General features: G+C 56.1%; 2 protein-coding genes and 1 long non-coding RNA gene across 48 annotated transcripts in view; 1 reads left to right on the forward strand and 2 right to left on the reverse strand.

Moving 5' to 3' along the window:
* Window positions 1–4,180: 4,180 nt before the first annotated feature.
* Window positions 4,181–8,967, reverse strand: LOC129472049 (uncharacterized). Of its 3 annotated transcripts, none has more exons than XR_008653835.2 (5): window positions 8,884–8,967; window positions 6,427–6,579; window positions 5,741–5,903; window positions 5,126–5,240; window positions 4,181–4,871 (listed from the first exon to the last, which is right to left on the reverse strand). It is a non-coding gene; the product is annotated as an uncharacterized lncRNA (long non-coding RNA). The 3 variants fall into 3 exon arrangements; XR_010118889.1 differs by having other exon boundaries at window positions 5,126–5,274; XR_008653836.2 differs by lacking the exon at window positions 8,884–8,967 and adding an exon at window positions 8,723–8,812.
* A 757-nt stretch (window positions 8,968–9,724) lies between these two features.
* TMEM200B (transmembrane protein 200B) lies at window positions 9,725–20,903 on the forward strand. Of its 3 annotated transcripts, none has more exons than XM_055261372.2 (2): window positions 9,725–11,631; window positions 18,512–20,903. In XM_055261372.2, exons 1-2 carry the CDS (start codon window positions 11,619–11,621, stop codon window positions 19,450–19,452), a joined length of 954 nt encoding a protein of 317 aa, XP_055117347.1. In that variant the 5' UTR covers window positions 9,725–11,618; the 3' UTR covers window positions 19,453–20,903. The 3 variants fall into 3 exon arrangements, with proteins under 3 accessions (XP_055117347.1, XP_055117348.1, XP_055117349.1); XM_055261373.2 differs by lacking the exon at window positions 9,725–11,631 and adding an exon at window positions 16,362–16,510; XM_055261374.2 differs by lacking the exon at window positions 9,725–11,631 and adding an exon at window positions 17,659–17,993.
* EPB41 (erythrocyte membrane protein band 4.1) overlaps window positions 20,312–24,178 on the reverse strand; it is a 230,018-nt gene continuing 226,151 nt past the window's right edge. For all 42 annotated transcript variants that reach the window (XM_063631419.1, XM_063631417.1, XM_063631410.1 and 39 more), the window contains one exon: window positions 20,312–23,535. The gene's annotated coding sequence lies outside the window, so the exon portion shown is untranslated. The remainder of the gene's footprint in view (window positions 23,536–24,178) is intronic.

The following is a 24,178-nucleotide window of genomic DNA, read 5'->3' on the forward strand; positions in this document are numbered from 1 at the left end:
ATTCAAGGAATTCTCTTGCCTCAGCCTCCCAAGTAGCTGGGATTACAGGGGCCTGCCAACACGCCCAGCTAATTTTTTTGTATTTTTAGTAGAGATGGGGTTTCACCAGGTTGGTCAGGCTGGTCTCGAACTCCTGACCTCAGGTAATCCACCTGCCTCAGCCTCCCAAAGCGCTGGGATTACTGCTGTGAGCCACCATGCCTGGCTAGAGTAAATTTTGAAAAGCAAGACCCGGCCTGGCACGGTGGCTCACACCTGCAATCCCAACACTTTGGGAGGCTGAGATGGACAGATCATGAGGTCAGGAGATCAAGACCATCCTGGCTAACATGGTGAAACCCCGTCTCTACTAGAAATACAAAAAATAGCCGGGCGTGGTGGCCCGAAAGTTTTACTTTTAAAAAGTAAAAACCCACTTGTACACAGACATGGACCAAAAGTAAGGGGCTAGAGAAAGACATACCATGAAGATAATCAAAAGAAACTTGGAAGGGCCTGGGGCGCGGTGACTCACGCCTGTAATCCCAGCACTTTGGGAGGCTAAGGCGGACGGATCACCAGGTCAGGAGTTCAAGACCAGCCTGGCCAACATAGTGAAACCCCATCTCTACTAAAAATGCAAAAATTAGCCGGGTGTGGTGGCAGATGCCTGTAATTGCAGCTACTCTGGAGGCTGAGGCAGGAGAATTGCTTGAACCTGAGGGGTGGGGGTTGCAGCGAGCCGAAATAGCGCCACTGCACTCCAGTCTGGGTGACAGAAAGACTCTGTCTCGAGAAAAAAGGAAAACAAAGAGCCGGGCACAGTGTCTCACGCCTGTAATCCCAGCACTTTAGGAGGCCAAGGCGGGCAGATCACGAGGTCAGGAGATCGAGGCCATCCTGGCTAACACGGCGAAACCCTGTCTCTACTAAAAATATAAAAAAGTAGCCAGGCATGGTAGTGGTCGCCTGTAGTCCCAGCTACTCGGGAGGCTGAGGCAGGAGAGTGGCGTGAACCCGGGAGGCAGAGGTTGCAGTGAGCCGAGATCGTGCCACTGCACTCCAGCCTGGGCGACAGAGTGAGACTCCGTCTCAAAAAAAAAAAAAAAAAAAAAAAAACTTGGAGTAGCTATATTTCAGACAAAGCCAATTAAGAGGAAGGAAAATTGCCAGGAATAGAGTGGCATTACATAATGGTAGAGGGGTCAGTTCTCTAAGAAGATAGAAAGTTCGCCAGGCCTAGTGGCTCACACCTATAATCCCAGCACTTTGGGAGGCCGAGGTGGGTGGATCACCTGAGGTCAGGAGTTCAAGACCAGCCTGACCAACATGGTGAAACCCCATCTCTACTAAAAGCACAAAAATTAGCCAAACGTGGTGGCGCATGCCTGTAATCCCAGCTGTTTGGGAGGCTGAGGCATGAGACATCACTTGGACCCAGGAGGCAGAGGTTGCAGTGAGCCCAGATCACGCCACTGCACTCCAGCTTGGGTGACACAGTGAGACTCAGTCTGGGAAAAAAAAAGATACGAAAATCTTCAATTAGTTTATGTGCCTACAGCAAAGCATCAAATGTGTGAGGCAAAAACAGACTAGCAAGAAGAAAGACATTGACTGGTGCTTCAACACCTCATATCAGTAATTGACAGAAGCAGCAGGCAGAAAATTAGTAAGGACATAGTTGAATTGAAAAGTGCCATCAACCAACTAGATTCTTTCTTTTTTTTGGAGACAGAGTCTCACTCTGTCGCCCAGGCTGGAGTTCAGTAGGGTGATCTCAGCTCACTTCAACCTCCTCCAACTCCTGGTTCAAGCGATTCTCCTGCCTCAGCCTCCCAAGTAGCTGGGACTACAGGCGCCCGCCACCAGGCCTGGCTAATTTTTTTGTATTTTTAGTAGAGACGGGGTTTCACCATGTTAGCCAGGATAGTCTCGATCTCCTGACCTCATGATCTGCCCACCTCGGCCTCCCAAAGTGCTGGGATTACAGGCGTGAGCCACCGCGCCCAGCCCAATTTTTGTATTTTTCTTAGAGATGGAGTTTCACCATGTTGGCCAGCATGGTCTCGAGCTCCTGACCTCAAGTGATCTGCCTGCCTCAGCCTCCCAAAGTGCTGGGATTACAGGCGTGAGCCACCTCTCCCGGCAACCAGCTAGATGTAATCGACATTTATAAAATACTTCATCTGTTGCTGCTGCGTGTGGTGGCTCATGCCTGTAATCCCAGCACTTTGGGAGGCTGAGGCGGGCGGATTGCCTGAGTTCAGGAGATGGAGACCATCTTGGCTAACACAGTGAAACCCCGTCTCTACTGAAAATACAAAATTAGCCAGGCTTGGTGGCAGACACTTGTAGTCCCAGCTACTCGGGAGGCTGAGGCAGGAGAATGGCGGGAACCCAGGAGGCAGAGGTTGCAGTGAGCCAAGATCACACCACTGCACTCCAGCCTGGGCAACAGAGCAAGACTCTGTCTCCAAAAAAAAAAAAAAGAATGGACAATTGTGGTGTATTTATATAACAAAGTGCTATGTATTATAGCAATGGAAATGAACAAACTTCAGGTACATGAAGAAACATGGGTGAATTTCACAAACATGAAGAAGCCAGACAAATGCACAGCTCCACGCACAGAAATTTCAAACAGGCAAAACTATGTGACAGCTGTTTAAAAAACTAAATGAGGGGCCGGGCACAGTGGCTCACACCTGTAATCTCAGTGCTTTGGGAGGCCAAGGCTAGAGGATCACTTGAGACCAGGAGTTCTAGACCAGCCTGGGCAACAAAGCAAGACACTGTCTTTTTCTTTTCTTCTTTCTTTCCTTTTTCCTTTATTTTCCTTTCCTTTTTTCTTTTCTTTTTTCCTTTTTTTGACAGTCTTGCTTATCACCCAGGCTGGAGTGCAGAGGTGTGATCTCACCTCACTCCAATCTCTGCCTCCCAGGTTCAGGCTATCCTCCCACTTTAGGCTCCTGAGTAGCTGGGACTACAGGCGTCCGCCACCACGCCCACCTAATTGTTGTATTTTTAGTAGAGATGGGGTTTCACTATGTTGCCCAGGCTGGTCTCCAACCCCTCAACTCATCTACCCGCTTTGGCCTCCCAAAGTGCTGGGATTCCAGGCGTGAGCCAACAGGCTCGGCCAAGACCCTGTCTCTTAAAACTAAACTGTGCTATTAGAATCAGAATAGCACATAATTCTGGATAGAGGGAAGAGGTGGCACTTGGAAAGGGACATGGCGGGGGCTTTCTGGGGGTGCTGGCAGTGTTCTAGTCTTTGCCTGGTGTGGTTCATACCAGGCATTTGCTTCATGATAATCAGCCAGACCAGGCAGGCGGATCACCTGAGGTCTGAGTTTGAGACCAGCCTGGCCAACATGGTGAAACCCCATCTGTACTAAAAATACAAACATTAGCCGGGCGTGGTGGTGGGCACCTGTAATCCCAGCTACTCGGGAGGCTGAGGCAGGAGAATAGCTTGAACTCAGGAGGCAGAGGTTGCAGTGAGCCGAGATGGCACCACTGCACTCCAGCCTGGGCAACAGAGCGAGACTCCATCTCAAAAAATAATAATGATAAAAATATCAGCTGAACATTCAAATTTTATGTAATTTCCTGGAGGTATATTCACAATAAAAGGGTTCCAAAGTGGGGTACAGTGGTGCACTCCTGTAGTCAGAACAACACAGGAGACTGAGACAGGAGGATCGCTTGAGCCCACCTCGGCCTCCCAAAGTGCTGGGATTACAGCTGCGAGCCACTGTGCCTGGCCCCCCCCCTTTTTTTTTTTTTTATCAGATAGAATATTTGTCCTTTATCCACACTTTCCAGGAAACCCTGGTGTTTCTTAGAGAGTCGTCTATTACGAACTCTGGGATAGTCCTAAGGAAATGCAAATTAGGACAACCCCGCGGTGTCGCGTTAACACCTGGTATCTATTATGAAACCCAGCGCACAGCCAGGCTGTGACCGTGAACTCCACTGCCACACTGCTGCGGCAGCCAGAAGTCACTGGCAGGAGCTGCATGAGAACTCCCACTCCTGGGCATCTATCCTGAGGTGACAACTCAAAGAAAAGCGCTCCAAGTACAAAGGTGTTTAAACTGGTGTTATTTCTAACAGCAAGAAAAGTGGAAACCATCCAAGTCCACACCAGGGCGGGCTGGTGGATCCCTCAGGGTACCGTTCCACAGCCACCGGGGTTCACGTGCAGCAGTTCCTTTTCCCTACTCCTGAATTTATTTCCAACCGCACATACATCAGCAACTACAACATGAACAACAAAACATTGTCACCTAGCCACCACTAAATTGGACTGTAGATTTTTTTTTTTTTTGAGATGGAGTCTCGCTCTGTTGTCCAGGCTGGAGTGCAGTGGTGTGATCTCGGCTCACTGCAACCTCTGCCTCCTGGGTTCAGGTGATTCTCTTGCCTCAGCCTCCAAAGTAGCTGGGATTACAGGCGCCCGCCACCACGCCCAGCTATTTTTTTTATTTTTATTTTTTTTTTTTGTAGTTTTAGTAGAGATGGGGTTTTACCATGTTGAACAGGCTGGTCTTGAACTTCTGACCTCAGGTGATTCACCTGCCTTGGCCTCCCAAAGTGTTGGTATTACAGGTGTCAGCCACCGCACCCGGCCTGTAGATTCTTTCAATGATATTTTATTCATGTTAATTTTTCCTCTCAAGCATCTCTTGGCAAGAGGAATTAGCAAAGAGGTTTGAAAGGTCTCTAGGAGCATCGCTGGCAGTTCTCCCAAACCAGAAATTTTCGAGGCGCTGGCGTCCCTGGGAAGACAACCTGATCAAAGGCGCTGGCGTCTCTGGGAAGACCTTTTCAAGACCTCCAACCATCTGAGGACATTTTCCCCACATCCTTTTGGCTGTCTCTCCTGACTGTAATATGATTAGAGACATAAAATGCCTTTCAAAATATCTGTAGGAGACCAAACAAAGGATCTAACATGGACCGTGCACCAAGCATGCGCCAGGCGTGAGGAGGGAGTTTCACACGTTGAGTTGAGTGCAGGTGAGGACACTGGAGATTCTAGGAGTGGTATGGCTATTTTTCTTGCTGTGTGACCTTGGACAAGTTACTTAAACTCTCTGGGCCATTGCTTCCTCACCTGTAAAATGGGAATAATTCATACCTTTATCTCCCAGCTCTGTGTAGAGAGGGCTCTGGAGTCAGACGATTTGGCGTGTCGTCCTGATGCTGCTCCATACTCTGTGTGACTTTAGTAGGGGGTCATTTCACCCCCGAGCCTGGAAGCAGAAGGTAGCTCTGTACCTCCTTCACCTGCAGGAGGTAAGGCCAGTGGCTTTGTGCAGGGCTGACTTAGAGAGAGCAGGTGACAATTCCTGCCTGCTCCAGGCTGCCCAAGTGCCTTTCCTGCCCCTTTCAGGTTCATCCACACCAGCTCCTCCACTGCCGCTGCCTCCTGAGGTCCCCAGCTCCCTCCTCAGAGCCTTGACACTGGAGACAGAGGCACCACCTTGGGGACCCCGACTGCAGCCTGCCATCTCCTTGATCGCCTCCTCTGTAAAATGACCCGCAAGCTACACCGATGCACAGGCCACCGTGCATGTGGGGGCAGCTGGCCACTGGGTCTGGCTGCTTTCTGCACCTCCCAGGAGGGGGCTTGTAAATGAGGGGGCTCCCTGGGCCTCCTGTCCCCCTCTGCAATGGCAAAGCAGTCATCACAAATGTCCAAAAACATGTGACCTGATAAGCAAACTTCTAGAGGCCTGGGCTGGACACTCACCTAAGAAGCAGGCCAGGCAAGCTCTGGCCATGGAGGGTGCAGCGTACCATGGCAGCTCATCTAGGGCCGGATTTGGGCTTAGACTCAGGAAGTCCTGGGTTTGAGCCCGGCTCTGCCATTTCCCCTCCGGTTATGTCCTTTTGTATGTCGGAGCCTCCGTGTCCTGTCCGTGGGGCAGGGACAAAGGCAGTGCTGCCGTCACTGGGCATTAGAGGAGTACATGGGACCTTGTTGGAGCCGCCCCTAGCAGGGTAAGTTTCACTCGACTCGCACCCCACGCCCCGATCGGGCTTGGCGCCATGTGGTTTAGCCACAGCGTTTTGTGGGTCCCCACCTTGACCCCTCCCAGGGGAATTCTTTCTGTCGCAGGCCAGGGACTGTTTGCAAGAGGGCGCATCCTTGAATCCCGAGGCCCAGAGGGGAACACGTGAGCTCCCAGGGTCCCCGAGTGGGGAGGTGGCGGAAAGCCAGGTGGGGTGCCCGCTTCCCTGCCCTGAAGGTGGCGGGGCGCGGCCTCACAGCCAGGGGTTGGTCCGGGCCCCGGAGGAGCCCATTCGCTGCCTCCCGCCTCCGCCGCCTGTCCTTGGGCCTCGCTGCCTCCTCCGGGCCTGGGTACCGAGCCCTCTGCACGGCTCCGAGACCGGGGTCGCCCCCTCGACCTGGGGCCTGCCCTGCAGGATTCTCACCGGGAATCCCAGAGGTCCAGCCTCTGCTTTCCTTCCCAGCGAAGTGCAGCTCAGTATCTCACCAGCAGTGCGATTTGTCACCAAATGCAAGAGTCGTGTCCCCGTGGTGTCTGTGGCAAAGACTCTGAGTTGTCTCCCACGTGGCCACGCACCCTAGTTGAGACAAAGGGCGCAAAGGGCGTGCTGGCTGAGCGTTCTGGGTGTGCATTGGGTGCCTTGCAACGCGGGGCTCCCAAACCCCGTTCTCCCTGGATGGTCTGCAGACTAGGGAGAGGGAACAGAAAGTGTCTTCAACCACCAGACAGAGCGCCACACCCGAGGGAGTGCAGAGCAACAGGAAGGAGAGGGCCAGGGCCTCCCTGCCCACTCGGGACAGCTGCTGCTCCAGCTGCAAGCGAAGACGAACTCCCCTCTCTCTTGCTCTAGCAAGTCCCTGCTCTCAAACTACTCCGGCAGCATGAGCCAGGCCCATTGTTCTGTAACTGGCAATCATCCCATTTCCGACTATTTAACAAGAGCTTACTAAGGCCACAAGTACTGGTCTGTTGGCATGGGTTACACTGGAGTGACAAATCACTCCAATCACAGTGTTGCATGGCACACGCAACCAGCCTGGGCCACACAGGCTTCCTTCTTCCTCTTTTGCTTCTTTCTTTCCCTTTTTCTCCTTCCTTTTTTCCTTCCTCCCTTCCCCTCTCTTTTCTCTTTCTTTCTTTCTTTTTCTTTTTCTTTTTTTTTTTTTGAGACAGAGTCTCGCTCTGTCGCCCAGGCTGGAGTGCAGTGGCGCAATCTCGGCTCACTGCAAGCTCCGCCTCCCGGGTTCACGCCATTCTCCTGCCTCAGCCTCTCCAAGTAGCTGGGACTACAGGCGCCCGCCACCACGCCCGGCTAATTTTTTGTATTTTTAGTAGAGATGGGGTTTCACCGTGGTCTCGATCTCCTGACCTCGTGATCCGCCCGCCTCGGCCTCCCAAAGTGCTGAGATTACAAGTGTCAGCCACCGCGCCCTGCCTTTTTTGTTTTTTTTTGAGACGGAGTCTTGCTCTGTCGCCCAGGCTGGAGTGCAGTGCCACAATCTCGGCTCACTGCAACCTCTGCCTCCTGGGTTCAAGCGATTCTTCTGCCTCAGCCTCCCAAGTAGCTGAGACTACAGGCACCCGCAGCCACGCCTGGCTAATTTTTTGTATTTTAGTAGAGACGGGGTTTCACCATGTTGCCCAGGCTGGTCTCAAACTCCTGACCTCATGATCTGCCAGCCTCAGCCTCCCAAAGTGCTGAGATTACAGGCATGAGCCACTGCACCCGGCCTTTTTCTTTCTTCCTTCCTTCTCTTTCTTTCTTTCCTTTTTCTTCTTTCTCCTTCCTTTTTTCCTTCCTTCCTTCCCTTCCTCCCTCCTTTCTTTCTTTACTTTTTTTTTCTTTTCTTTCCTTTTTTTTTTTTTTTTTTGAGACGGAGTCCCTCTGTCGCCCAGGCTGGAGCGCACTGGTGCAATCTTGGCTCACTGCAACCTCTGCTTTCTGGTTCTGGCAATTCTCCTGCCTCAGCCTCCCGAGTAGCTGGGACTACAGGCATGCGCCATCATGCCCGGCTAATTTTTTTTTTTTTAATTTTTAGTAGAGACAGGGTTTCACCATGTTGTCCAGGCTAGTCTCGAACACCTGACCTCAGGTGATGCGCCTGCCTTGGCCTCCCAAAGTGTCGGGATTACAGCCATGAGCCACTGGGCCCGGCCCCTCCCTTCCTCCCTCCCTCTTTTTCTTTCATTTTCTTTCTTTATTTTTCAGAAACAGGGCCTTGCTGTGTTGCCCAGGCTGGTCTCGAACGTGTGTCCTCAAACTATCCGCCTGCCTCAGCCTTCCAAAGTGCTGGGAGTACAGGTGTGAGCTACCATGCCCAGCCAAACACACATTTCTTGGTGTCAACCAGGGCCGGCTGTTGCCCTGCTCCCCCTCTAAGGCACACCTTCCAGCACAACAGTGCTTTTTTCTTAATTTACAGTGGCAGGGGTGGGGGGCTGGGGCATATATGTAATTTCCTCAATGGAGGCTTCTCCTACCCCATGCGCCTTGCTGTGACCTGTGACCTATGAGCCCTCCCAAAGGGAGGAGTGAGAAGCAGAACTTCATAGGACCCTCCAGCCTCACTCCCCTGCTGGACACACGGGTGGCAGGTGAGTGCCCACAGTCCCATTTCCAGCCAGCAGCCCTACTTCAAGCCCTTGGATCACCCAACTCCCAAGGTCCAGCCTGCGCAGCCCCTAGGCTGCCAGTCACTTGCAGGGACCCCCCTCACTACCTCCCAGGCTTCCGAGAATCCACGTGTCCAGCCTGTCCAGGCTTCCTGACCCTGTTCTCTCCCTCTAGTCCTTAGCTGATTGGACTGGAGATAGATGTCTGATCCAGGCTGAGTCCACTGGAACATTCAATAATTTGAAAAAGCTGGGAGCGGTGGCTCACATCTGTAATTCCAGCACTCTGGGAGACCGAGGTGGGAGGATCACTGGAGGCCAGGAGTTTGGGCAACATGGTGAGATCCTGTCTCTAGAAAAAAATACAAAAGTTAGCTGGGTGTGGTGGTGCATGGCTGAGGTCTTAGCTACTCTGGAGACTGATGTGAGAGAATCGCTTGAGCCCAGGAGGTTGAGGCAGCAGTGAGCTGTGATGGCACCACTGCACTCCAGCCTGGGTGACAGAGCAAGACCCTGTCTTAAAAAAAAAAGAATTTGAAAAAGGCCACAGATACGAGGTAGAACATCAGAGCTCAGTTAATAGAAGTAGAAATAATAACAATAAAGGCAGCTAAGGTTTATCGGGCACCTCTGGCAGGGCTCAGCCATCTCTGATGACCCTCTGAGATGGGTAATTGGCAGGTAGTCTTGAGACGTGACAGCCTGCTGGCAGCCCTCACAGCCCTCGCTCGCTCTGGGCGCCTCCTCTGCCTGGGCTCCCACTTAGGCGGCACTTGAGGAGCTCTTCAGCCCGCCGCTGCACTGTGGGAGCCCCTTTCTGGGGTGGCCAAGGCCGGAGCCCACTCCCTCAGCTTGCGGGGAGGTGTGGAGGGAGAGGCATGGGCGGGAACAAGGGCTGCACGCGGCGCTTGCAGCCAGCGCGAGTTCCGGGTGGGCGTGGGCTTGGCGGACCCCGCACTCGGAGCGGCCCGCGGGCCCCATCGGCCCCGGGCAGTGAGAGACTTAGCACCTGGGCCAGCAGCTGCTGTGCTCAATTTCTCACTGGGCCTTAGCTGCCTTCCCGCGGGGCAGGGCTCGGGACCTGCAGCTCGCCATGCCTGAGCCTCCCCCCTCCCCATGGGCTCCTGTGCGGCCCGAGCCTCCCCGACGAGCGCCGCCCCCTGCTCCACGGTGCCCGGTCCCATCGACCACTCAAGGGCTGAGGAGTGTGGGCGCGCGGTGTGGGACTGGCAGGCAGCTCCACCTGCAGCCCCAGTGCGGATCCACTGGGTGAAGCCAGCTGGGCTCCTGAGTCTGGTGGGGACGTGGAGAACATTTTTGTCTAGCTCAGGGATTGTAAATACACCAATCAGCACCCTGTGTCTAGCTCAGGGTTTGTGAGTGCACCAATCGACACTCTGTATCTAGCTACACTGGTAAGGACTCGGAGAACCTTTGTGTCCACACTCTGCATCTAGCTAATCTGGTGGGGACGTGGAGAACCTTTGTGTCTAACTCAGGGATTGTAAACGCACCAATCAGCACCCTGTCAAAACAGACCACTAGGCTCTCTGCAAAATGGACCAATCAGCAGGATGTGGGTGGGGCCAGATAAGAGAATAAAAGCAGGCTGCCCACGCCAGCAGCTGCAACTCGCTGGGTGCCTTTCCACAGTGTGAGCGCTTTGTTCTTTTGCTCTTGCAATAACTCTTGCTGCTGCTGCTCAGTCTTTGGGTCCACGCTGCCTTTATGAGCTGTAACACCGCGAAGGTCTGCAGCTTCACTCCTAAAGCCAGCGAGACCACGAATCCACCAGGAGGAATGAACAACTCCAGACGCGCGGCCTTAGGAGCTGTAACACTCACCGCGAAGGTCCGCAGCTTCACTCCTGAGCCGGCGAGACCACGAACCCACCAGAAGGAAGAAACTCCGGACACATCGGAACATTAGAAGGAACAAACTCCGGACATGCCGCCTTTAAGAACTGTAACACTCACCGCAAGGGTCCACAGCTTCATTCTTGAAGTCAGGGAGACCAAGAACCCACCAATTCTGGACACAGTCTGAGGCAGAAACAGGCCTGAGAAGTGAAGCGTCTGCCCTGAGGTTATGGGGGCATGACTCCTCAAGCAGTCAGCTGTGGCTTCTTCCACTTCTGGTGGACAAGTCTTCACCCCAACCCCTGAGGCATCTGGATAGGGCCCAGGGCTGCTTCCTTTCTGGTCCCTAACAGCCAGCCCAGAGGATGTGGCTGAAGAGATGCAATCAGTAGCCTCAGCCTCACACTCTACAGGTGGGAGAAGCGAGCACCAGCTGAAGGCCAGAAAAGCCATCCCCCACCTGTGCTCTGTTTGCTGTTACCAGAGCTCAGGGGTTTGATCCTAATAGCCTTCCGTAGAGGAGGAAACAGAGGCATAAAAAAGTAAACTGGCGTCCGGGCGTGGTGGCTTATGCCTGTAATCCCAGCACTTTGGGAGGCCGAGGAGGGGGGATCCCAGTACTTCGGGAGGCTGAGCCAGGAGAATTGCTCAAACCTGAGAGGAGGAGGTTTCAGTGAGCCAAGACAGTACCATTGTACTCCAGTATAGGCAACAAGAGCAAAACTCCATCTCAAAAACAAACAAGTACTCTGGGCCAGGTGCGGTGGCTCACACCTGTAATCCCAGCACTTTGGGAGGCCAAGGTGGGTGGATCACATGAGTTCAGGAGTTCGAGACCAGCCTGACCAACACGGTGAAACCCTGTCTCTACTAAAAATACAGAATTAGCCGGGCATGGTGGCCCATGCCTGTAATCCCAGCTACTCAGGAGGCTGTGACAGGGGAATCACTTGAACCTGGGAGGCAGAGGCTGCAGTGAGCTGAGATCGTACCACTGCACTCCAGCCTGGGTAACAGAGTGAGACTCCATTTCGAAAAAACCCAAAACAACAACAACCCCACCACACCTGCTTCTGACCCTGGCTCTGCCACTGACCAGCTGTGTGACCACAGACAGGACCGGACCTGGTGAAGCTGTTTCCACATGTGTGCTACAGGTGAGTGCTGTGCCAGGCTCACAGGGGTGTCTTGTACTCTGAAGTGATGGGTACAAAGGTCCTGGTAGCGGGGGCAGCTGGGTGAGATGGTGCTGTTCCTACTGTTATCCCTCTGCCAAAGGACTCAGGCAGGAGGCTGTCCCATGGGAGGGTCTCATCTCCTTGACCTTCCCAGCTTTACCCAGGCTCTGCCTCTGTGTCTTTGGGCTCCAGAAAGCCATGGAGATGGGGAGCTCATTCTCCCTCAGGTTTCTCCAGGAGCCCAGAGACATCCTTAAGGAGCCCAGGTTCACCCAAGTCAGAGCTTTCATGCAGTGGGAGATGGATTTGGGGTTCACATTTCAGGACTGTTGCCCTCTAAGATCCTGAGTCCCAAACAGGACTTTGTGACCACGAGGCTTGAAGCCCAACTCCACCATTCCTTAGCTGGGTCACCCTGGGCAAGTCATTGCCCCTCTCTGGGTATTGATTCTGCCTTTATATAATGGGGCATTGAGACCGGGATTCTGGATTCTACTTTCCAATCATCTCTCCCTGAGTCTGCAAGCCAGTCCTACCTGCGAAGGGCTCATGACAGAGGCAGGGGTGGCGAGAAGGGCTGGGACTTGCCCAGCACCCAGCAGACAACTCAGCAGCAACAGCAAAACCAGGCCCCAGACTATGCTGTCTCTCCCCTTTGAAGCTGGGCTCCAAATTCTTAGTTGAGGCTGTGGTGTCTCTGGAGAGGAGCCGTAAGGCACAGTGTCCAGAGACCACCTTAGCAGCAGGCTGTGTCCTCTGAGCCCTCCCGGCCACCCTGAAACAATGACTGGAGCCCAGGCAGCCCAGATGGGATGTTCCTAAAGTGGGGGTGAGAGAAAATGAATTTGCAGGCCTCACTGTTCCATGGCCCGGAGAGGGACGGACATGCAGGAGGCAACAGCCATTCCTTCTGTGAGGTGGCCTCTGGAGAGGACACGGGGCCTCAGGTTGGAAGGGGCCTCGGGGTCACTGAATCAGGTTTCCTGCTTCCACAGAGAAGGTTAGGGGAGAAATGTTCATCCCCTGGTCCCCAGGGGACATCTCATCCAGGCCCCTCCAAGTTCAGAAGTGGAGTCCAGGTCACACAGATGCCAGGGCAGATTCAGGAAGGGTCCTGGCCTGGGAGCAATCAGGGTCCCAATATTGAGGCCACTAGCTGCCCACACATCTGCACGTTCACAGGGCCTAACCAAGCGTCCTGGGGACGGTCCCTCCGAACAGAAGTGGGCACTGATCAGCCTGGCTGTGCCTGTGGGCAGGTCGCTTTGCCTCTTCCAAGCCACATATGTGAACTGGGCATAGCACTGACCTCCTGGAGCTCTCAAGAGAATTAAACAGGACATCTGGGAAAGGGGGCCCTTCCCTCCTCTGCCACCCCAGTGACCCCAGGGAAGGTTTCTACCCACCTCAAACACTGCCCTCTGTACCTGAAATGTCATGGTCAGAAGTGGGAGAGATGTTTGCTGGAACCCACTTTGTGCCAGGCGTTCAACATGTGACTCCTTTTTAAAAATTTTTTTTTTTTTTTTTTGAGATCGAGTCTCACTCTGTCACCCAGGCTGGAGTGCAGTGGTGCCATCTCAGCTCACTGCAACCTCTGCCTCCTGGGTTCAAGTGATTCTCCCACCCCAGCCTCCTGAGTAGCTGGAATTACAGGCACCCACCACCACACCCAGCTAATATTTTTTTTTTTTTTTTTTTTTTTTTTTTTTTGAGACAGAGTCTCGCTCTGTCGCCCCGGCTGGAGTGCAGTGGCAGGATCTGGGCTCGCTGCAAGCTCCGCCTCCCGGGCTCACGCCATTCTCCTGCCTCAGCCTCCCGAATAGCTGAGACTACAGGCACCCACCACTGCACCCGGCTAATTTTTTGTATTTTTTAGTAGAGATGGTGTTTCACCGTGTTAGCCAGGATGGTCTTGATCTCCTGACCTCATGATCCACCCACCTCGGCCTCCCAACGTGCTGGGATTACAGGCGTGAGACATTGCGCCCGGCTAATTTTTGTATTTTTAGTAGAGACGAGGTTTTACCATTTGGCCAGGCTGGTCTCGAACTCCTGACCTCAAGCCATGCTCCCATCTTGGCCTCCCAAAGTGGTGGGATTAAAGGCATGAGCCACCACGCCCAGCCTCTTTAAAAAATTTTGAAACAGGATATCACTCTGTCACCCAGGCTTTGCAATCATGGTTCACTGTAGCCTCAAACTCCTGGGGTCAAGAGATCCTCCTGCCTCAGTCTCCCGAGTAGCTGGGACTATAGGCATGCGCCGCAGTGTCTGGCTAGTTTTTAAATTTTTTTGTAGAGACAGGGTCTCGCTATGTTGCCCAGGCTGGTCTTGAACTCCTAGGCTCAAGTGATCCTCCTTCCTCAGCCTCTCAAAGTGCTGGGATTACAAGTGTGAGCCACCGTACCCAGCCACGTGTGAACTCTTATTTAACCTTCAAAACAACACTGTGGGGTAGGTGTTATTTCTCCCCTTTTACAGATGGGGAGCCTGAGACAGAGAGGAGTCCTTTCTTTCCTGCTGTCTGGGCCAGGGCACCTGGCATGGAGATCAGGAAGGGATTTGAGCTGGAGGAGACACAGGCCTGCACACCCTCCTCTAATGGGGATGGCCAGCTGTGGGCAGACACTGTGCTGGGCACAGGGCTCCAGGGATGAGCAAGACAGACCTAGTCCTGCCCCTCAAAGTCATGGCCAGTGGGGACACAGACAGGAAACACTCCACTCCCAGTGGTTTCAGTTTGCAGGTGCACAGGGAAGCTGCTGGTGTCGTGAGGGTGTATAACAGAGCAGGACAGCGGGTACTGACCTGGTCTGGGGATGCGGGGGGGAAGGCCCAGGGTCTGAAGGATGTGTAGAAGGTGGCAAGGGCATGACCAGGGAGTAAATGTTCCTGCCGGAAAGCAAGGACCCACCAAGCCCCGAGGGAGTGTAAGAGGCCCGGGGCCAGTTTGTGGAGACAAGAAGAGATTTCCAACTCGATCTGGGGAGTCACTGATGGTTTTAAGCAGGGAGTGGCAGGCTCAGATTCAGAGTGGAAACCCTTGCTGCCTGTCTGCAGTGCACTAGGTCGCGGGGAGGCAAGAGACCATGGGCCCCAGGAGCCTGGAGGCCGGAGCAGGACAGTGGCCACGGGAAAGGGAGAACGTGGCTGGCCCCAGATGAAAAGAGCAGGGCCCCCAAGGCTCTGTGGGTGGGATGAGAGGGGGAGAGGAAGGGGCCAAGGCTGACCCCGTGCTTGGGTGGACAAAGGGCCCTTCACAGAGCTGCAGGCAGGGGATGATCGAGGGGCCCAGGGAGTCGGACTAGAAGCCGGGCTTATTGGAGGAAGAGCAGTGGGCCGGGAGGGGCAGGCGTGGGGTGGGATTGAGGGAGCCCAGGGGTGGGAGGGAGAGCTGGGAGGCCGAGGTGCGACCGCGGTGGGGTCAGTGTGCGGGGAGTGGACGAAGCGGAGGGTCGATGGGGGTGGGGGTCCCAGGCAAAGGAGCTGGAGGGAGGCCTCCGTGGAGCGGACCGAGACCTCAGGAGCCTCCAGTCGGACTGGGGAGGCAAGAAGGAGGCCCTGGCTTCGCTCTCGCACCCGGACTCGCAGGGATGGAGCCCGGGAGCCGAGGCTCGGTCTTCCCCACTGTGGCCCCTCTGGTCCGCCCGTGACCTCACCGACCCCCCGAGGGGGCTCCCAAGAGCTGGGAGAGGGGGTCCCAGGGACGCTGATGCACCCCCACTCTCCTCCGCCGACCCAGAGGGCGGGAGCTCAGGTTCAAGGCCTGGCCTGGCCGTGCGGCTCCGGGACCCGGCTCCGCCCCGCGTCGGGGGTGGCCCCGGCCCGCCCCTTCCTGGGGTCCCCTTCCCGTCCGCGGCGCGCAGCCGGGTCTCATTAGCGCCCCTCCCCCTGGCCGCGCGCCGGGGGTCTCCACGGCCGGGGGGAGGGGCGGGCCTTAATCAATCCTAGGCCGGAAATTCCTCCCGGGGGGCCCGGCCCGGCCGCTGAGCCTGGAAATCGGTCGCCGCCTCCCCCGAACCCGCCCCCCGCATCATGGAAACTGGGCCGACCGCCCTGGCTCCCCCGCTCTGCATTCCTGCCTCCAGGGGCGGGAGGGCGCGAAGGCCGGGCCGCCCCCTTCGGGCTCGTCGGCGGGGTCGCAGCTCTCAACACCCTCCCCGTTACTGGGAACAAGTCCGCTTCCCCACTGGCGAAGGGGCGCCTGTTCTTAGGGGTACCCGGCGGCACCTCCGCACCCCGTCCCGTCCTTTGAGCTACGAGGCCCGCCGCTCCCCGGGCGCTGCTTTCGCTGGGGGCTTTGCGGAGTTGCCCGGGGCTGGTCCTTGGCGTCTGGGTCTTGTCTCTCGGCATCTTGCGGGGCTGACGCCTTGGTGCCCATTGCACAGATGAAGTCCGCGAGGTTCAGCGACAGCAAGGGCTGCGGGACCGGGGCAGAGCAGGGACTCAGGCCGCCTCCTCCTGGAAGCTCCCCGGGCGCCTGGGATGAGGGGCTCTGGGAAGCGGGGGAGGACGTGCGGGTGTCGGGGCTCCTGGGTCCCGGGTCTCAGTTTCCCATGTAGGAAGGGGGCGCCTTTCTGGGCCTTTGCGACCGATGTAAGCTGGGGGGTGGGAAAGTGGGGATGGCAGGACTCGGGGCCCGGGTGCCCGGAGTCACCAGGCGCGCACACGGCGCCTACCTGCGATCCTCTGACCTGAGCTGCCGCCTTTCAGCGGCGGTGGGGCCGGGCCCGGCGCAGGTCGGACGGTCCCGGGGGCTGGAGGCGGGGCCGGGGCGGGGCCGGGGAGACCCGGGCGGCTCGGGAGCCTCGGCGCGCGGACTGGGACCCGGACCCGCGCGGCGCTGCGGCGCCAGGTGAGCCGAGCTGGGGTCCAGGGGTCCGCACTCCACTTTTCCGAACTTTTCGTTTGGTCCCTCCCTCCCTCGGTCAGGGCCCCTGGGGGCGGGAGCGCGGCCCTCCCGTTCCCCCAGGCGGGAGTGTGGACGCGGGCGGTGGCGGGACCCTGGAGTCCTGGGGACTCGGCCCCAGCAGCTTCCGTCGGGCTGTGCGCTGTGTCCCCAAGTTTCCGCCTCCCTGGTGTCCCCAGCGTCGGCCCACTCCCTCCATGGCGCGGGGTCTCTGCGCGTGTCCCCATGTCCTCACTCTGCTTGTTTTCGCCTCCCTCGCGGCAGCGACGCGCGGGGGCTCCGGGTGACCTTGCTGGAGCCGGGGCTGGGAGCGTCAGCTCTGGCTTGAAGCGATGATCGCTCCTCCAGTTGCGGGCTGGGGAAAGGGCTGCAAACTCAGGGACAAGGAGGGGATGGGCCTCGCTTCCTCCCGGACACTCCCGTGGCTGTCCTGAGAGGGGCCTAGGGCTGGGGCCCCGGAGCCCGGCGTCGGACCTGGCAGAGCTCCCGCCTAGTGCGGGGTCGGGCAGGCTCCCCGGCCTCCCTGGGCCGTAGCTGCAATCTGTGAAACCAGGCTTTGGACGCGGGAGAGTGGCGGCTCCCTGCTAGGCCCGGGCCTTGAGCGCTGCAGTCGGAGGCAGGGATGGGTGTCCTGCTTTTGAGCTTTGGGGTGCAGATGGGGCGTGGGTCTGGGAGCAAGGCCGCCTCCCCGAGGTTTCGACTACGGGCCCCAGCGCGGTGGTTCTTTAGGAAGCGGACGCGAGCAGTGAGGACGACCCTGGACAGCTAGGCCCTGAGCCTCCTCTCCTGCGGCCTGGGGCGCCTGGGCGGCGGCCGCGTCTTCTACCTCGCCCTCCCTTTCGTGGGGGCCACATTGCACGCAGCTCGGCTACTCCTGCTGGGGCCGGGATCCAGGCCACAGGCCGCAGGCAGGGCGCGGCCAGCAATCGGGAGGGCTTAAGCCGTGCGGCCCGGATCCCGAGGCGCAGGGGGCGGTGCTGCTCTGACCGGGCCACGGGCCACGGAGGCCTCGGGCGGAGGAGGCGGGAAAGGAGGCCAGGCGGCGGGAAAGGGGGATGATTCATCTGGAGGAGCCCAAATTGGAAACGCCGCAACCTGGGAACAGCCTTGCCGGGGCCGACGGGGGAGCCGGGAGGGCATCCGTCCGGCGGGGCCCAGCGCCCGGCACCAGCACCCCCGCCTGCTGCCGTGGCCCCAGCACGACCGCTGGGGGAGGGAGAGGCCTCTCATGAGTGCACTTGATGGAAATCTTAGGCGAAGTCGGCGCCGCCTCTCATCCTCTGCCTGGCTGGTCTTGGTCCGAGCGGTCTTCCCGGTGTCTAGCTCAAGTCGCTCCTGCTGCAGCTTCGGTGCGGGCGGAGGAGTTCTGGAAGGAGGGGGCGGGCAGGGAGAGGCTGGAGCCGGTGACGCCCCCTCCTCCCACGCTGCGGTATGTAAAGCGCAGGAAGGGGGAGGTGGGGCCCAGCGAGCGACCCCTGTGGACCTGGGAGGCCCGAGCGCCCCCGCCCCATTTGCTACGGTGCAGCCACGTGCGGGGGTGGGGTCGAGCCTGGGAGGTACTTACCCTGGAGACGCGGCTGCTGGGGGCCGCACGTATCCCGAGGCCCAAGACCCGCGGGCTTGCGAACCGGACGCAGGTGGCAGGAGATTCGCAGCCCGGGATGCGCCAGGGAACAGCCTGCGCCCCCCTCCCTCCTCTCCGCCCGCGGGCCGGGCCAACTCCGGCTTCTGCCGCGCGTCCCTGGCTCGGAGCTCCGCTGCGGAAAACCCGAGCGGGGGCGGCTCCCCGCCTCGCCGCCCGGGAAAATCCGGGGGTGGCCGCCAGGGATCTCCAAGCGGCCTGGGCTGGGCGGCCGGAGCTTCCCTCCCGGATTTGCGCCCCGAACCTGGCGCCCTGAAGCTAGAGGCCCGTCGGTCCAGTCCTTGCCTCCCATCTTCTCTCCGCAGAGCGCCCAGACGACGGCGAGATGACGGCCGGGAGCCCCGAAGAATGCGGGGAGGTGCGGAGGAGCCCCGAGGGCCGCGTCTCTCGCTTGGGCCGCCGCCTGGGCCGCCGCCGGCGCCCGCGCTCCCCGCCCGAGCCTCTGCGGGTGCGGGCGCGGCTGCGGCTGCGCTCGCCGTCGGGGGCGTTCGCGGCGCTGGGGGCGCTCGTGGTACTGGTGGGTATGGGCATTGCAGTGGCCGGCTACTGGCCGCACCGGGCCGGGGCCCCAGGGTCCCGGGCTGCCAATGCCAGCTCGCCCCAGATGAGCGAGCTGCGACGCGAGGGTCGCGGCGGGGGCCGGGCTCACGGCCCGCATGAGCGGCTGCGGCTCCTCGGGCCGGTGATCATGGGCGTCGGCCTGTTCGTGTTCATCTGCGCCAATACGCTGCTGTATGAGAACCGAGACTCGGAGACGCGACGGCTCCGCCAGGGGGTGCTGCGGGCCCAGGCGCTCCGGCCCCCCGACGGCCCCGGCTGGGACTGCGCCCTCCTTCCCAGCCCCGGCCCTAGGACTCCCCGAGCCGTGGGCTGCGCAGAGCCAGAAATCTGGGACCCGTCCCCGCGTCGGGGTACTTCACCCGTCCCGTCAGTGCGGAGTCTGCGTTCAGAGCCTGCTAATCCTCGCTTGGGGTTACCTGCCCTGCTCAACAGCTACCCGCTGAAGGGCCCCGGGCTGCCCCCACCCTGGGGTCCACGGACGCAGACTGGCCATGTGATCACCGTGCAGCCGCCTGGCTCCTGCATTGAACATTCCAAGTCTCTGGATCTGGGCCTCGGGGAGCTCCTCCTTGGGGCCCCGGCAGCTCGGGACTGTGCTCACCGAAGCTGGCCACGGCTGGACCGCCTCAGTCTTGGGGGCTATGCGAAATTGGGAGGAGGAGGGGACTTGGGGGCCCGCGTCTGAAGAGAAGGGAGACAGCCTGCTCTGAGGCTGCAGCATGGACCATGCTAATAGGACCAGAGGACCAGGATTCTCAACGTCTAACAGATGCTTCAGTCACATCCCAGGCTGGGGATGGATGCTCTGACCACAGCAGCTGTGAAGGGCATCCTGACCTGCATGTGGGCAGAGAAATGCCAGCTGCACCAGGGCTCAGTGAGCTGGAGAGGGTGCGTTTCACTGTGCAGTGTGGAGGACTCACCTCAGGAATTTCTTCAGCCTCTGTAAGTGGCCTTAGCCCTAAGGGGGCTGGAGGTCCAGGCCAAGGTGACTGGGAGATGTACCCAGTGAATTGGCAAACCGAAGAAAGTGGTGGGCAAGGGCCCCTAAGACTGGGAGGTAGGTTGGGATGTTACAGGCTGGGGCAGGCTCCCTCCAAGGCGGCACTGGTGATGGAGTGTGGGGCCTCTGGGAAGATGGACCATGGGATGAGACTCCCCATTGCCATCTGGGATGAGGACTGAGCCTTGAACTCCTACCCCCAGTCCCTTTCCTCCCTCCGCCATCTGGGGTACATCCCTCTAGAGCTACACTACTGCCAATGCCTTCATACTGAGGTCTGGGCCCCTCTGCAAATACGTAAGTCTGAGAAGGCCCTTCTCTCCGTCCTTTATCGTGGCCTGTGCTGCAGAATCTCACTGCAGCTGGCAAAAGGCATTGGCCAGCTCTCAGAAATCCCTTTACTCAACGTTGAAGCTGCATTTTGTTCAATGTGGGTAACTTACTTTAGAAAATGACTTGAGTTTAGGTCTCCCCCATCCATATTTAATTTTTCCCAAGTTGTTGGTAGAAGAGCAATTTAAAAGTGGATCAATCCTCAGAGTCAGTTCTTTTTGTTGCTGTTTATTGAAAAAAATGCAATACAAGAAGCAATACCAAACACTATCTAAACACTACAACCACTTCTCCTACTACGAAAGGCCAAAACAGCAGACTTGATTATTGCCTGTGTAGTCTAAGGATTCTGCCAATCTGATTCTGCTGCCCGAGTTCCTATTTTTTCAAGAAATGTAAACAACTACTTGATATGATTCATAATTTTAAAAAAAATTTACAAAGCTCCTTCATTTTTGTCACCAAAATAATACATTTGAGAGAGATGTGCAGAAACCAGCCTGGGGCTGAGATCCGGGGCAGACATTTCCCGTGAGCATCAAAGGGCGTCAGGCCACAGCTCCGGCTCCATTTCCCCAGGCCTGTGGTCTCCTCAGGCCCAGCTGCCAAGCATCCCCCCAACACACACGGCCCGGCGGGGGGCGGGGAGGGCGATGGGTCACGGTGCCCTGACAGGTCCTGCAGTTGGGCTCCCTGAGCCCTCGGCTTATAAATACAGGTCTTGCTTTGTGGGTGGGTGCCAGAGTCCTCATGTGGCTTGGAGGAAATCTTTTATTTCTCAAATTAAAATTGCAGCAAGAGTTGTGACTGGTGTGTCTGAGTCACTCTAGGAAAATTGTTGCCAAGTTTCTGACCCTGGAAATGTAATTCTCTTCCCCCTCTTCACCATTTCTACCTGGACAGAGTCTGTTTTTCTTCACACAAACACACATACATACACACAACTGCAGAAAGAAAAAAAATCCAAACAATTGCCAAACCCCAAGAACTGTTGCCAGAGATGAAGGAAAGGGGAAGAGGCCTGGAAGGACACCCATCTTGCTGGGCTTGTCCAACTCTATGGCTTCTAAGAGCCTGAAAGGCATTAGAGCTCTTCTCGTCCAATTTATAGACAACGAGGCCGAGAGAAGTGAGTTGGTGACAGAGCTGAGGGAAACGTTTAGGCCCCTGATGAACGGTCCTGTGCTGTGAAAGCTGCCACACTGTTCTAGATCACACGGAATATTCAGTGTGTTCGTTTTTAAAGGGACACTCAGTGCCCTCTGCCTTTTCCCCATCCTCTTCGTTCCACAGGTCTGCGAGCCCTGGTAGCTCTTTCTACTGGCCATCAGGCAGTGGGCATGCACTACATGTTCGTTTGATGTAAGCTGCATTTCTCACTTGCCACCACTCCTGGCAACATGGCCAGCCTTGGGCACTATCCCAAAGCCCCACCTTTCAGACCCTCTGCCCACAGCCTGTAAGTTTGTTCCTGAGATAGGACAAGCTCTTTCCCCCAAGCCTGTCCCACATCCCACCTGGGCTCTTTCTTTCCCTCCCTCCTGTTGCTCATGTCTCACATGGGTACCAAAAGAAAAATGCACACACCTGAAATGAGTTCAAACCAGCCGAAACAAAATTCAGGCAGTGGAGACTCTGGAGAGTGTTGGGAGAAGCAGCTTTAGACATTTCTCTTGCTCACTGCCCTTGAGCCCCAGTGACTGACTGCTGCCCGATACCCACTGTCTATTTTAGGAAGTTCACTTCTAGCCTGGAACTGGGATTCTAAGGAGCCTTGAGGCCAATGTGTTTGTGGCAAGCAGTTGGAAGGTTAGAGAAGTCCTGTTAAATAAAAATGCCCCAAATCGGCCAGGCGTGGTGGCTCACACCTGTAATCCCAGCACTTTGGGAGGCCAAGGTGGGTGGATCACCTGAGGTCAGGAGTTCCAGACCAGCCTGGCTAACATGGTGAAATCCCGTTTCTACTAAAAATACAAAAAATTTGCCGGGCGTGGTGGCAGGCGCCTGTCATCCCAGCTACGCAGGAGGCTGAGGCAAGAGAACTGCTTGAACCTGGGAGGCGGAGGTTGCAGTGAGCCGAGATCGTACCACTGCACTCCAGCTTGGGCAACAAGAGCAAAACTCTGTCTCAAAAAAAAAAAAAACTATGCCCCAAATCCTTACCAGGAATTAGGGCATCATCTTCATTTTCAAAAATCAAAACCAAAAAAAGGAAAACTAAGCCCCAAACCCAGCACAAAATCAAGCCTTCAAAACCTGACAGACCTCAGCTGGTGAGTGGAAATGAGCAGGGCTGGGGCTTATACCCCTTGTCATGTGGTGTCTTGTGGGGAGAACGGCTCCTAAAAGCCAATTCCTTGCTCTAGAAGGGTGTCCTCAGGCAGGTTCCTGTTGAGAGAAAAAAGGTCAAAAAAGAAAAACCCTTCTCTGAGCCACATTTCTTGTCATTTGGGATCAAAGAAAGGCCCAGGATCTGACAGAAGTAACCCCATTCCCCTGTGTGAAGTGCACACTCTCAAAACTAGAAAACCTTATTTTAAAAACCTCATTAACTTTCCTTCCCCAAATCACCACTAAAAATGTTCTATTAGAGCTTTTGGCCCAAAGTGCCTATTTTTCTGTGAGATTTGGTCTCCTGAGATGGGAGCTAGGGGGAGCACTTAGCTGAGCCACTGCTTCTGAGGTAAAAGGGTAGCTGGAGAGGTGAAGGCCACGGATATGTTCAAACATTCACAGTATCAGGTATCTGAAGCAACTTCTATGTCTTTGACCCAAAGAAGCTCCAAAAAGAAAGAGCAGGAGGGAGAGGGAAAAACAATACTACATTCTCAGCAGAGGGCTCTGCCTTACCAAAACCACCTGCAACAAAGGAACAGGAGCATTGTTCCGAGGTCTGTGGATCAGGGCTGGTGCCCTCCCTGGCATTCTGATACACTCACATCACTGGCTCTGAGAAAGGGCTGGTTCATGAAGTTTCTGCCGTCCTCCAAAGGGGATAAGACTAGGGAGAGACGCGGAAGTCCCACTAAGCTGGCTTTGGCCTCCAACACAGCTGACAAGCGTCCTTGGAGGATTTCCCGAAGAATTCCGTGGACCTTGTCAGTGTCTGTTGGGGTTGGAAATAAATGGGCAGAGGCTAGGCTGAAGGGGTTACAAACCACCCAATTAAAAAACCCCCAAAACTCTTAAAACAGTCTATAGAGTGAAAAGTTGAACAATTCTGATATCCTAATATAGAAAAAGCTCTTCAAAAGGATCAATAAGATCTAAAAGAATCTCTTGGTATAAACTCCCAATAGAAAATGAAATTAATTTTCTGGTGATTTAGAATAATCTTGAAAGTCTGAAGTCTGACTATGGCAGGTTAGCTTCTTTATCATTTTGCTGGTTTCTCTTGGATGGGAGAAGGGCAGAGTTGGGGTAGGTTAGTTCCTAGAGAAAACAAAGAAGCAAAATTTAAAATCCTGCAAAGGAAAAAGCTTCCCAGTCCCATTGCCAAGTTCCTATGGCCATCGGTGACAATGGGATGTGAGCAGCTTTACAGGGCCTGGTCCCACCTAGTGAGATTGGTGGCTTCAAGTCTTTTGTAAATTACTTTTAGGCATGAATTTATCTGGATCCCTGGTTCCCAAAAAGCAGCTTCCCTGCTCCCAGCGCTCTACTCTGGTCTCAGAGCTTCAGCCATTCCCTCTCTGCTCTGCACACCCACCCATCTCCAGACAGCCTGGTCCTGCTCTTCTTGGTTTTTTCTCCTCTGGCTCTCCCAGGTTCTGGCTCAAAGATAACTGTGACTGGCCAGGCGTGGTGGCTCATGCCTGTAATCCCAGCACTTTGGGAGGCCAAGCCAGGTGGATCATTTGAGGTCAGGAGTTCGAGACTAACCTGGCCAACGTGGTAAAACCCTGTCTCTACTAAAAATACCAAAATTAGCTGGGCATGGTGGCACATGCCTGTAGTCCCAGCTTCCTGGGAGGCTGAGGCAGAAGAATCGCTTGAACCTGGGAGGCGGAGGTTGCAGTGAGCTGAGATCATGCCACTGCACTCAAGCCTGGGCAACAGAGTGAGATTCCGTCTC

Source organism: Symphalangus syndactylus, chromosome 22 (assembly GCF_028878055.3).
Source record: "Symphalangus syndactylus isolate Jambi chromosome 22, NHGRI_mSymSyn1-v2.1_pri, whole genome shotgun sequence".
Lineage (NCBI taxonomy): Eukaryota > Metazoa > Chordata > Mammalia > Primates > Hylobatidae > Symphalangus > Symphalangus syndactylus.